Source organism: Schistocerca nitens, chromosome 9 (genome assembly GCF_023898315.1).
Source record: "Schistocerca nitens isolate TAMUIC-IGC-003100 chromosome 9, iqSchNite1.1, whole genome shotgun sequence".
Taxonomy (NCBI): Eukaryota; Metazoa; Arthropoda; class Insecta; order Orthoptera; family Acrididae; genus Schistocerca; species Schistocerca nitens.
The window spans coordinates 5653073-5666012 of NC_064622.1; the positions used below are offsets into that span (position 1 = coordinate 5653073).

General features: G+C 46.5%; 1 protein-coding gene across 1 annotated transcript in view; it reads right to left on the reverse strand.

The window, feature by feature from the left end:
• LOC126203466 (carboxypeptidase N subunit 2) overlaps window positions 1-12940 on the reverse strand; it is a 182353-nt gene that overhangs the window by 43415 nt on the left and 125998 nt on the right. Inside the window, exon 8 of the mRNA XM_049937784.1 lies at window positions 6377-6636. Coding sequence (XP_049793741.1) covers window positions 6377-6636 — 260 coding nt within the window. The remainder of the gene's footprint in view (window positions 1-6376; window positions 6637-12940) is intronic.

Genomic DNA, 12940 nt, shown 5'->3' on the forward strand with positions numbered 1-12940 from the left:
CCGAAGTGCCAGGCAGAAGGCGAGGGTTTGCCCACTTTCGGCCGATTGCCGATGCGTTGCGATAGCAGAATCATGACCCACGACCTGCAGTTCTTCTCAAACAATTTTACAGAAACTACTTGGCAAAAAATCATTTTTGCGTTACTTATAGCTTCATGATGATGTGCCCATCATTTCTTTAATGGTCATTGTTACTGAGATACACTCCTGGAAATTGAAATAAGAACACCGTGAATTCATTGTCCCAGGAAGGGGAAACTTTATTGACACATTCCTGGGGTCAGATACATCACATGATCACACTGACAGAACCACAGGCACATAGACACAGGCAACAGAGCATGCACAATGTCGGCACTAGTACAGTGTATATCCACCTTTCGCAGCAATGCAGGCTGCTATTCTCCCATGGAGACGATCGTAGAGATGCTGGATGTAGTCCTGTGGAACGGCTTGCCATGCCATTTCCACCTGGCGCCTCAGTTGGACCAGCGTTCGTGCTGGACGTGCAGACCGCGTGAGACGACGCTTCATCCAGTCCCAAACATGCTCAATTGGGGACAGATCCGGAGATCTTGCTGGCCAGGGTAGTTGACTTACACCTTCTAGAGCACGTTGGGTGGCACGGGATACATGCGGACGTGCATTGTCCTGTTGGAACAGCAACTTCCCTTGCCGGTCTAGGAATGGTAGAACGATGGGTTCGATGACGGTTTGGATGTACCGTGCACTATTCAGTGTCCCCTCGACGATCACCAGTGGTGTACGGCCAGTGTAGGAGATCGCTCCCCACACCATGATGCCGGGTGTTGGCCCTGTGTGCCTCGGTCGTATGCAGTCCTGATTGTGGCGCTCACCTGCACGACGCCAAACACGCATACGACCATCATTGGCACCAAGGCAGAAGCGACTCTCATCGCTGAAGACGACACGTCTCCATTCGTCCCTCCATTCACGCCTGCCGCGACACCACTGGAGGCGGGCTGCACGATGTTGGGGCGTGAGCGGAAGACGGCCTAACGGTGTGCGGGACCGTAGCCCAGCTTCATGGAGACGGTTGCGAATGGTCCTCGCCGATACCCCAGGAGCAACAGTGTCCCTAATTTGCTGGGAAGTGGCGGTGCGGTCCCCTACGGCACTGCGTAGGATCCTACGGTCTTGGCGTGCATCCGTGCGTCGCTGTGGTCCGGTCCCAGGTCGACGGGCACGTGCACCTTCCGCCGACCACTGGCGACAACATCGATGTACTGTGGAGACCTCACGCCCCACGTTTTGAGCAATTCGGCGGTACGTCCACCCGGCCTCTCGCATGCCCACTATACTTCCTCGCTCAAAGTCCGTCAACTGCACATACGGTTCACGTCCACGCTGTCGCGGCATGCTACCAGTGTTAAAGACTGCGATGGAGCTCCGTATGCCACGGCAAACTGGCTGACACTGACGGCGGCGGTGCACAAATGCTGCGCAGCTAGTGCCATTCGACGGCCAACACCGCGGTTCCTGGTGTGTCCGCTGTGCCGTGCGTGTGATCATTGCTTGTACAGCCCTCTCGCAGTGTCCGGAGCAAGTATGGTGGGTCTGACACACCGGTGTCAATGTGTTCTTTTTTCCATTTCCAGGAGTGTATTTCCATTTAAGTAAGACAATGCGCAAAATTCGAAAAAGATTTCAACGGAAATTGGGGGGCGCTACGATTTGGTGTTTGATGCATATTACATAATATGTTGCTGCATATGAAATTCAGACAACGTATTGAATTTTTGTTTGGACTTGGCTGCAGGCCTCTATCTGTCACCAATCTCGAGAGAACTGATCTGATGTAGTACACACATTTGTGACTGTAGATGCCAGCGGCAAGCTGGAATGAAACATGCACAACATTCCTCATATTTCATAAACCATTTCAGACTTCGAAATGACTTTTGACAAATGATAGCACACAAGGAGGAGACTATTTTTCCGTATTGTTATTATGCAAAACTTCATTATCTACCATGTTATTTCACTCACTACAGACTTTTCCGATGGAAGAATTTAATATGTAATGGCTAACGATAACTGATGAAATGAGAAATTGTGCGCATTTTGGAACAGCAAGTAATCAACAAGTGAAGACATTGCACGCTTATTTTAGTACCGAGAATGTGATTTTTTTATTAGCTACTGATGTTAATTTCAGTGAGTTCCTCACTTGATAAACTTAATTCTCTCGCAGTTGCGTCTACAGAATGTCTACATCTACATCTACGTAGCTGCTCTGTAAGCCACCGTACGGTGTGTGGTGTAGAGTACCCTGTGCCACTACTTGCCATTTCCTTTCCCCTTCCACTCGCAAATAGAGCGAGGGAAAGTCGACTATCTATATTCCTCCCTATGAGCCCTAATTTGTAGTGTCTTATATTTGTGGTCCTTACATGCAATATATCTTGGAGGCAACAGAGTCGTTCTGCACTCAGCTTCAAAAGCCAGCTCTCTAAATTTTCTCAGCACTGTTCCTTGATAAGAACATCACCTTCACTCCATGGATTCCCATTTGAGTTACCAAAGCATTTCGATAACACTTGCATGGTGTTTGAACCGACCAGTAACAAATCTATCAGGCTGCCTCTAAATCGCTTCAACATCTTCCTTCAGTCTGACCTGGTACGGATCCCAAACACTCGAGGAGTACTCAAGAATAAGTCTCACCAGTGGCCTACATGCGGTCTCCTTTACAGGTGAAACATAGTTTCCTAAAATTCTCCCGGTAAACCGCAGTCGACCACTTGCCTTCTCTACCACAGTTATCACGTGCCCGTTCCATTTCGTATCACTTCGCACAACTTGTCAGTCAGGTGGCATTGTGTAAACTCTGCTGTGTTTCGGCAAAAGAAGCTAATTTTAACTTGATAACAAGAGAAATATAGGTTTCATTCAAAATTCGCCATTCATGACGCTTCTCTGAAAGTTACAAACGGTTAACAAGGCAGGCGAAAATAAATTGCTGCTTTTTTGCGTTTTCAAAGTGGTTCTTTTTAGAGTCTAACCAAAGCAGAGCATAGAGTAGATTTTGAATGGTCACCGTGCAAGTGCAGGAGTGGAGAGACCCCACATAATATTTACAAAAGATGTGAGTGTAGGCTTCAGTTTAGAAGGGCACTTCCCCTCCGGCGCTCGGTACGTCCCCTACAGCACCTGCCGCCAAATCCCAACACCACCGCCAAGCGTGCCCAGCGTGGCATATCGGCCATGTTATTCTGTGCGCACTCTAGCTCTGTGTGTGAGATTTTGCATTCTGTTTACCCCCAAACCGTAGTACTATATATACAGGGTGTTTCAAAAATGACCGTTATATTTGAAACGGCAATAAAACCTAAACGAGCAGCGATAGAAATACACCGTTTGTTGCAATATGCTTGGGCCATAGTACATTTTCAGGCGGACAAACTTTCGAAATTACAGTAGTTACAATTTTCAACAACAGATGCCGCTGCAAGTGATGTGAAAGATATAGAAGACAACGCAGTCTGTGGGTGCGCCATTCTGTACGTCGTCTTTCTGCTGTAAGCGTGTGCTGTTCACAACGTGCAAGTGTGCTGTAGACAACATGGTTTATTCCTTAGAACAGAGGATTTTTCTGGTGTTGGAATTCCACCGCCTAGATCACAGTGTTGTTGCAACAAGACGAAGTTTTCAACGGAGGTTTAATGTAACCAAAGGACCGAAAAGCGATACAATAAAGGATCTGTTTGAAAAATTTCAACGGACTGGGAACGTGACGGATGAACGTGCTGGAAAGGTAGGGCGACCGCGTACAGCAACTACAGAGGGCAACGCGCAGCTAGTGTAGCAGGTGATCCAACAGCGGCCTCGGGTTTCCGTTCGCCGTGTTGCAGCTGCGGTCCAAATGACGCCAACGTCCACGTATCGTCTCATGCGCCAGAGTTTACACCTCTATCCATACAAAATTCAAACGCGGCAACCCCTCAGCGCCGCTACCATTGCTGCACGAGAGACATTCGCTAACGATACAGTGCACAGGATTGATGACGGCGATATAGATGTGGGCAGCATTTGGTTTACTGACGAAGCTTATTTTTACCTGGACGGCTTCGTCAATAAACAGAACTGGCGCATATGGGGAACCGAAAAGCCCCATGTTGCAGTCCCATCGTCCCTGCATCCTCAAAAAGTACTGGTCTGGGCCGCCATTTCTTCCAAAGGAATCATTGGCCCATTTTTCAGATCCGAAACGATTACTGCATCACGCTATCTGGACATTCTTCGTGAATTTGTGGCGGTACAAACTGCCTTAGACGACACTGCGAACACCTCGTGGTTTATGCAAGATGGTGCCCGGCCACATCGCACGGCCGACGTCTTTAATTTCCTGAATGAATATTTCGATGATCGTGTGATTGCTTTGGGCTATCCGAAACATACAGGAGGCGGCGTGGATTGGCCTCCCTATTCGCCAGACATGAACCCCTGTGACTTCTTTCTGTGGGGACACTTGAAAGACCAGGTGTACCGCCAAAATCCAGAAACAATTGAACAGCTGAAGCAGTACATCTCATCTGCGTGTGAAGCCATTCCGCCAGACACGTTGTCAAAGGTTTCGGGTAATTTCATTCAGAGACTACGCCACATTATTGCTACGCATGGTGGATATGTGGAAAATATCGTACTATAGAGTTTCCCAGACCGCAGCGCCATCTGTTCTTGAAAATTGTAACTACTGTAATTTCGAAAGTTTGTCTGCCTGAAAATGTACTGTTGTCCCAAGCATATTGCAACCAACGGTGTATTTCTATCGCTGCTCGTTTAGTTTTTATTGCCGTTTCAAATATACCGGTCATTTTTGAAACACCCTGTATCATCCTACTATACCGTGTAAGTACACTGCTGGCCATTGAAAATGCTACACCAAAAAGAAATGCAGATGATAAATGGGTATTCATTGGACAAATATTTTATACGAGAACTGACATGTGATTACATCTTCGCGCAATTTGGGTGCATAGATCCAGAGAAATCAGTACCCAGAACAACCACCTCTGGCCGTAATAACGGCCTTGATACGCCTGGGCATTGAGTCAAACAGAGCTCGGATGGCGTGTACAGGTACAGCTGCCCATGCAGCTTCAACACAATACCACAATTCATCAAGAGTAGTGACTGGCGTATTGTGACGAGCCAGTTGCTCGGCCACCATCGACCAGGCGTTTTCAGTTGGTGAGAGATCTGGAGAATGTGCTGGCCACGGCAGCAGTCGAACATTTTCTGTATCCAGAAAGGCCCGTACAGGACCTGCAACATGCGGTCGTGCATTATCCTGCTGAAATGTAGGGTTTCGCAGGGATCGAATGAAGGGTAGAGGGACGGGTCGTAACAAATCAGAAATGTAACGTCCACTGTTCAAAGTGGCGTCAATGCGATCAAAAGGTGACCGAGAGGTGTAACCAATGGGACCCCATACCATCACACCGAGTGATACGCCAATATGGCGATGACAAATACACGCTTCCAATGTGCGTTCACGGCGATGTCGCCAAACACGGATGCGACCATCATGATGCTGTAAACAGAACCTGGATTCATCCGAAAAAATGACGTTTTGCCATTTGTGCACCCAGGTTCGTCGTCGAGTACACCATCGCAGGCGCTCCTGTCTGTGATGCAGCGTCAAGGGTAACCGCAGCCACGGTCTCCGAGCTGATAGTCCATGCTGCTGCAAACGTCGTCGAACTGTTCGTGCAGATGGTTGTTGTCTTGCAAACGTACCCATCTGTTGACTCAGGGATCGAGACGTGGCTGCACGATGTGTTACAGCCATGCAAATAAGATGCCTGTCATCTCGGTTGCTAGTGATATGAGGCCGTTGGGATCCAGCACGGCGTTCCGTATTAACCTCGTGAATCCACCAATTCCATATTCTGCTAATAGTCGTTGGATCTCGACCAACGCGAGCAGCAATGTCGCGATACGATAAACCGCAATCGCGATACGCTGCAATCCGACCTTTATGAAAGTCGGAAACGTGTTGGTACGCATTTCTCCTCCTTACACGAGGCATCACAACAACGTTTCGCCAGGGAACGCCGGTCAACTTGCTGTTTGTGTATGAGAAATCGGTTGGAAAGTTTTCTCATGTCAGCACGTTGTAGGTGTCACCACCGGCGCCAACCTTGTGTGAATGCTCTGAAAAGCTAATCATTTGCATATCAGAGCATCTTCTTCCTGTCGGTTAAATTTCGCGTCTGTAGCACGTCATCTTCGTGGTGTAGCAATTTTAATGGGCAGTAGTGCAGAATGAGTGGAATGCCCCTATTCGACATGCTGCAGCTGTAGCGGCCGGCCAGCCAGCGGTGCGGCGCGGTGCGGGCTGTGTACTGACAGCTTGAGCAGGCTGGGCGAGTGCGCCAGCAGGCGGCCGTCGAAGCCGCGCAGCAGGTTGTTGTTGAGCAGCAGCGTGGTGAGGTTGTGCAGGCCGCGCAGCGCGCCCGCCGACAGCTGCTCCAGCGTGTTGGCGAACAGGAACAGCTTCTGCAGCGCCGGCAGCTGCGCGAAGGCGCCGTCGGGCAGCCGCGACAGCAGGTTCTGGCCCAGGTGCAGCTCGCGCAGGCACCACAGCCCGCGCAGCTCCTCGCCGCTCAGCTGCAACACACCCACACTCTGCTGACACCGTACACGAACTTACTGGGCGACAGCTGTCCAACTGTATCAAAGAACCGATATTTTGATCACACAGAATGGGCGTATTATAAGCGAGGCGGAACAGTTCAAGTCCCTAAGCGTTCGGATAGATAGTAAACTGGTGTCGAAAGCCCATGTTCAGGATCTTGTCCACAAACTAAATGCTGCTTTATTTACCATTTGAACAGTATCTGAAATAACTGACAGTTCGACATGAAAAGTAGTCTACTTCGCATATTTTCATACGCTTATGTCGTATCGTATTATTTTTTGGGGTAATTCTTCTGATTCAAAAGCGGTATTTTTGACTCAAAAACGGGCAGTTCGAGCTATATGTGGTGTAAGTTCGAGAACCTCTTGTCGACCCCCCTATTCAACAGTCTGGGCATTCTGACATTGCCCTCACAGTATATATTTTTTTTAATGTCGTTTGTTGTTAGCAATATTAGCTTATTCCCAAGAGTTAGCAGCTTTCACTCAGTTAATACTAGGCAGAAATCAAATCTGCGTGTGGAATGCACTTCCTTGACTCTTGTGCAGAAAGGAGTGCACTATTCTGCTGCACCCATTTTCAATAAGCTACCACAAGAACTCAAAAATCTTAGCAGTAGCCCAACACTTTTAAGACCTAACTGAAGAATTTCCTCATGGCTCACTCCTTCTATTCTGTCCAGGAGCTCCTGCAAGAGCTGAAAACTAAGAAAATTCCAGTGTTACATTGTTGATTTTCTTTATTTAAACTTACGAATTGTCGCCTGAATACGTTTCTTATATTTCATTTTATCTGTTTCTACTATCGTGTTATAATTTCATGTATTGACTCGTTCCATGACCATGGAGACTTCTACTTAATTTGGTCCCACGGAAGAATAAATAAATAAATAAAGTAAAAAATAAAATCGTCATAACTTCTGAACGGTTTGAGTTAGGACGTTCAAACTGCACGGTTGGCCGCGGGCCGTGTTAGGAATTAGTAACAGTATTACGGTTTCGTTTAGGGACGAAGCCCACTTTCATTCGGGTGGAATCGTCAATAACCAAAATTGGCACACCTGAGGGACTGTGAATCCGCTCTCTTCACCCTTGTCGGGTGACTGTGCGGTGTGCAATGTCCAGTCACGGAATGATCGGTGCGGTATTTCTTGCTGGCACAATGACTACCGAAAGCTTTTGGAAGATGATTTCATCCCCATTATCCGAAGTGACCCTGACTTCGACAAGATGTGGTTCATGCTCGACCCTCAAAGCAGGAAAGCTTTTTTGATGTCCTAGAGGAGCACTTCGCGGACCCCATTCGGAACCGAGAGGGCACTAGCATGGCCCTCGATTGTCCGCCATATTTTACATAAATTGTAGATTTGTGGTAAGGTCTTATGGGACCAAACTGCTTAGTTCATTGGTCCCTAAGCTTACGCACTACTTAATCTAACTTAGACTAGCTTACGCTATCGACAACACACATACCCATGACCGAGGGAGGACTCGAACCTCCGTCGGAGAGGGGGGGGGGGGCTGCGCGGACTGTGACAAGACCACTAAGACCACGCGGCTACCCGCGCGGCCATATTCTACGGATCTGAAGAAATGTGACTCCTTTCTTTGGGGCTATATTAAAGACAAGGTGTACACAGCAATAACGCAAACACCACTGCTGAACTGGAAACAGCCATTCAGGAGGTCACCTCCATCATCGATGTTCCGACACTTCGGCGAGTCATTCCGCTATTCGTCTGCGCCACATCATCGCCAACGATGTCAGGCGTATCGAACATGTCATAACCTAAATCCGAATATCTGTAGTGACGTTTACATATTAAATAAAACGTGTGCACGCCGTAGTTCGCAACTAATTTAGGTTTTTTGTATAGTTCAGTAATTGTCACCCTGTAAGCTCTCTAATATTTTCGTGATGATCGTCCTAAATTCGGCTTCGTGATGCAAAAAAACGATTTTTAGAAGATGGCTGTGTTACGTAGTGATGCAGGGAAGGTTTTAGTTTCTTTACAACGAGTATTTTTGCTGTGCTGTTCACACTGTAGTAAAAGAGTTGAAGATACATGACAGGGAGTGCAATGACTGAAAAGACAATAGAGCAGACACAAGGTGTGATAGTCTCTATGTTCATTGGCACGTAGCCCCGATGATCATTCCTAGACAGGAGTGATATGGTCGAAATACTGTACATCACAAATGTATTGTGAAGAAGTAGAGTTATAAAACTACTGCAGACTGTCACAAGTAAAAGTAGTTTACAATAGTTTTCTTACCAGCCTTGGTCAACTAAGACTGTAACAGCATTACCTGTATGTCAGGTGTGTTGTATACCTATCAGGTATATGTGATCCGTATCTTACTAGATTCCGCCGCGCTGTGGCCGCGCGGTTTGAGGCGCTATGTCACGGATTGCGCGGCCTCTCCCGCCGGCGGTTCGAGTCCTCCCTGGGGCCCTTAACAATTTACTCATAGTTCAACATTTGAATTATATTCCCGATGAAATCGGAATTGGTGAACTCTCCAGAAACTGAGTGATAATACGTGGTCATCATTCAGCTGCCCCTACCGCTTGGTTTTATGTAACCACCAGTGCCTTCAAATACCATACACAAGATTTTCATATTCTCTTTCATGCTGCATATAAACTATTAGTCCTATAGAAAAAAACGAATAGGACCATTTTGTAGGAAATTAGTTAAATTTTGTACTGGCATACGTTTTCGCCAGTGGCTATAGTTTTAGAGTTATTGGAGAAAAACGTACAAAAGTTACCTCCAAATGCAACCCCACACCCAACGTCCACTCCCCAGTCGGCCCTCACCATTCAGGAGTTCTAGTATGTTGTTCATGCTCTCGTTCCTACCACTGTACGAAACTTTTGGGCTGCACGAATTATCTCTCATAGTCAACCTTCTTGGCCTTGACTGAGCGGCGTCATTACGCCACCAGTTAGTAGAGCAGTTAAATTTGTAAAATAGACGTTTGCGAACATTTTACCTAACAACTTCGTGAATTTTAACAGCATAAAATAATTACACTGTATTCGGCAGCCCTCCTGACTACGAAACTACTGTGCTTTGAAGGGTTAAGTTTGGATCAAATTTCAACATAATTAGTTGTTAGCGTAACTTTTACAAAAGTCATTTTTCTTTTATTACCCCCATGTGCGCTTTTAAATTAATAGTGTTAATGGTGGCGTAATAGCCCAATCAAAAGAGACCAAAAAACGTCGAATTTTGGTAATAGTTCGTGTAGTCGGAAATTTTTCTACAGTGGTGGGAGGCGTGCCTTGCCATGGACAACACACTACGAGTCCTGACTGTTGACGGGTGGATGTGGTTTGGAGGTGTCTTTGAAGGTCCCACTTTTAAGTTTTTCTGAAATAACTCGAAAAGAGTGGCCTCCAGCGGAAACGTATCCCAGTACGAAATTTACATACATTAAATTTTCTACAAAAACCTCCTGCTCATTTTTTTTTTTTGTAGGACTAATAGCTGGCGCCTAGAGAACGAGAGAATATTAAAATCTCACTCATCATTTTTGAAAGTTAGCTGCAAGGCTGCGGGTTGCATAAAAACATAGCGGTGGGGCAGCTGAAACAGCCTGTATAAGATGGGTGCAGAGATTGAAAAGACGACAGAGAAAACACAAGATATGATAGTCTCTACGCTTATTGGTACGTAGTCATGATAACTGTTCCTAGACAGGAGTGATATGGTTGAAACATTACAAACGTATCACACAAAATTCATCGCCACGACCGACTGGCATCAGCCCTCGTATGAAAGTCCTTGGACAACAGGGTCACCATCATCAAGAATTAGGAGTATTAATAATTCCACGAGTTCCTTTTTAAGCTCGAGAGGAAATATTTATATTTCTGTAATTAATGAAGTGACTTGTCACCCTCTTACAGATTGCAGCGGTGTGTTCTGTCCAGTCTAACTAATGGTCCAGAATTATCTCCAGATTCTTTGCTGAAGAAGAAAAGGCTATTTGTGTGTTTCCAGAATAAGATTTTCGCTCTGCAGCGGAGTGTGTGCTGATATCAAACTTCCTGGCAGATTAAAACTGTGTGCCGGACCGAGACTCGAACTCGGGACCTGTTGCCTTTCGCGGGCAAGTGTTTTGCCAACTGAGCTACCCAAGGACGACTCAGGGGCAATCCTCACAGCTTCAGTTCTGCCAGCACCTCGTCTCCTACATTCCAAACTCCACAGAAACTCTTCTGCGAACCTTGCAGGACTAACATTTCTTTCTTCCGGGAGTGATAGTTCTGCAAGATTCGCAGAAGAGTTTCTGTGGAGTTTGGAATGTAGGAGACGAGTTACTGGCAGAACTGAAGCTGTGAGGATGGCCCCTGAGTCGTCCTTGGGTAGCTCAGTCGGTAGAGCAGTTGCGCGTGAAAGGCAAAGGTCCCGAGTTCGAGTCTCGGCCCGGCACACAGTTTTAATCTGCCAGGAAGTTTTTTATTTGTGTGTTGTTTAGGACTCGGGGTGGACATGCTTCTCAAACTTTTGTGCGAGACTAAGATTTGTTGCATTTTATATGGGCTAAGTTTCAAACCTATAATCGGCGGCCAATCTGATAAGGCACGTAAGAAAGCATTTACATGCTGCATGACTGGCACAACTTGTTACGTGTAACTGAAGGTTGTCAGTGTACATCTGATATTTGGAATGGAAGAGAATAGTCGCTCCGTCATTAACATATAATGAGAAAAGCAATGGAGCTAATGCTGATTACAGTTTGACACCCAATATTACAGCTCTTCGTTATAACCTTTTTGTTCCAATAATTACACGCTATTGGCTGGATGTAAGGTATGAATGGAATCATTGTATAATACTCGAAGAAATTTTCTGACTAATTAGTTTAGCAAGTAGAATGTCAGTGTCATCAATGTCGAAATCTTTGCTGAAATGGCACATATTAGTCGCCTCTTGCTTATACACAGCATGTTTCACTTCGTTAGTCCCTTTCGTAAGAACACTCGTCGCGCTGAGAGTTTTCCAGTAACCTGCCTGTTATTCGCATAAAACATTACTTGAGGTTAAGTAATTAATGAGCTGGTGGTGAGCTATGTATTCTAAAGCCTTACACAACTCTGGCAGAATACAAATTGGTCTGTAGCTGAAGGGTTCTTTGGGAGTTTACCTACCAGGTAATGTTTCTATAAGTCCCTGATTGGAGGCTATCGGGAAGATGCTGTAGGCCAGAGAACGGTTAATAGTGTCCGTTGTTTGGGACACTAGTGGATCGACGACGAAGTTGATTCAAAATGGTTCAAATGGCTCTGAGCCCTATGGGACTCAACATCTTAGGTCATAAGTCCCCTAGAACTTAGAACTACTTAAACCTAACTAACCTAAGGACATCACACACACCCATGCCCGAGGCAGGATTCGAACCTGCGACCGTAGCAGTCCCGCGGTTCCGGACTGCAGCACCAGAACCGCACGGCCACCGCGGCCGGCGACGAAGTTGATGATCTGCTGTGTAACATTATCGTGTACTGCACCTGTCGAACGAATTCGTGCAGTTGACTTCTTGACCGTATTTAAGATTAAGGAATGCAGAAAAATTTTTCGTTTCTGTCGACCACTAATTCTTTAGAGATATTGAAGATTCGTGCCCTTGTGCGTTGGTCACGTAATAATATCAGCGTAGCGGAATACCGATTTAGCCCCCCAATATGAATCAGACTTTCGGCGGTATATTTGTGTTTACCTAATCCTAGAGCATATATTGAGTTAAACAGATTCTGCGAATTCGAGATTGTGTAAGTGTGAACACTGTGATGTATTCGTATGAGGCGAGGTCGAGAACACAGCAGAGCAAGCATGTCGCAGGACATGACATCCCATGTCACTGTACGTGCGCTACCCGGTAACTAAACTCCGTTAGGCTGTAAATACAATGAAGAGCCAAAGAAACTGGCATAGGCATGCGTATTCAAATACAGAGATATGTAAACAGGCGGAATACGGCGCTGCGGTCGGCAACGCCTATATAAGACAAGTGTCTGGCGCAGTTGTTAGGTCGGTTACTGCTGCTACAGTGGCAGGTTATCAAGATTCAAGTGGGTTTGAACGTGGTGTTATAGTCGGCGCACGAGCGACCGGACACAGCATCTCCGAGGTAGCGATGAAGTGGGGTCTTCCCGTAGGACCATTTCACGAGTGTACCGTGAATATCAGGAATCCGGTAAAATATAAAGTCGGCGATATCGCTGCGGCAGGAAAACGATGCTACAAGAACGGGATCAACG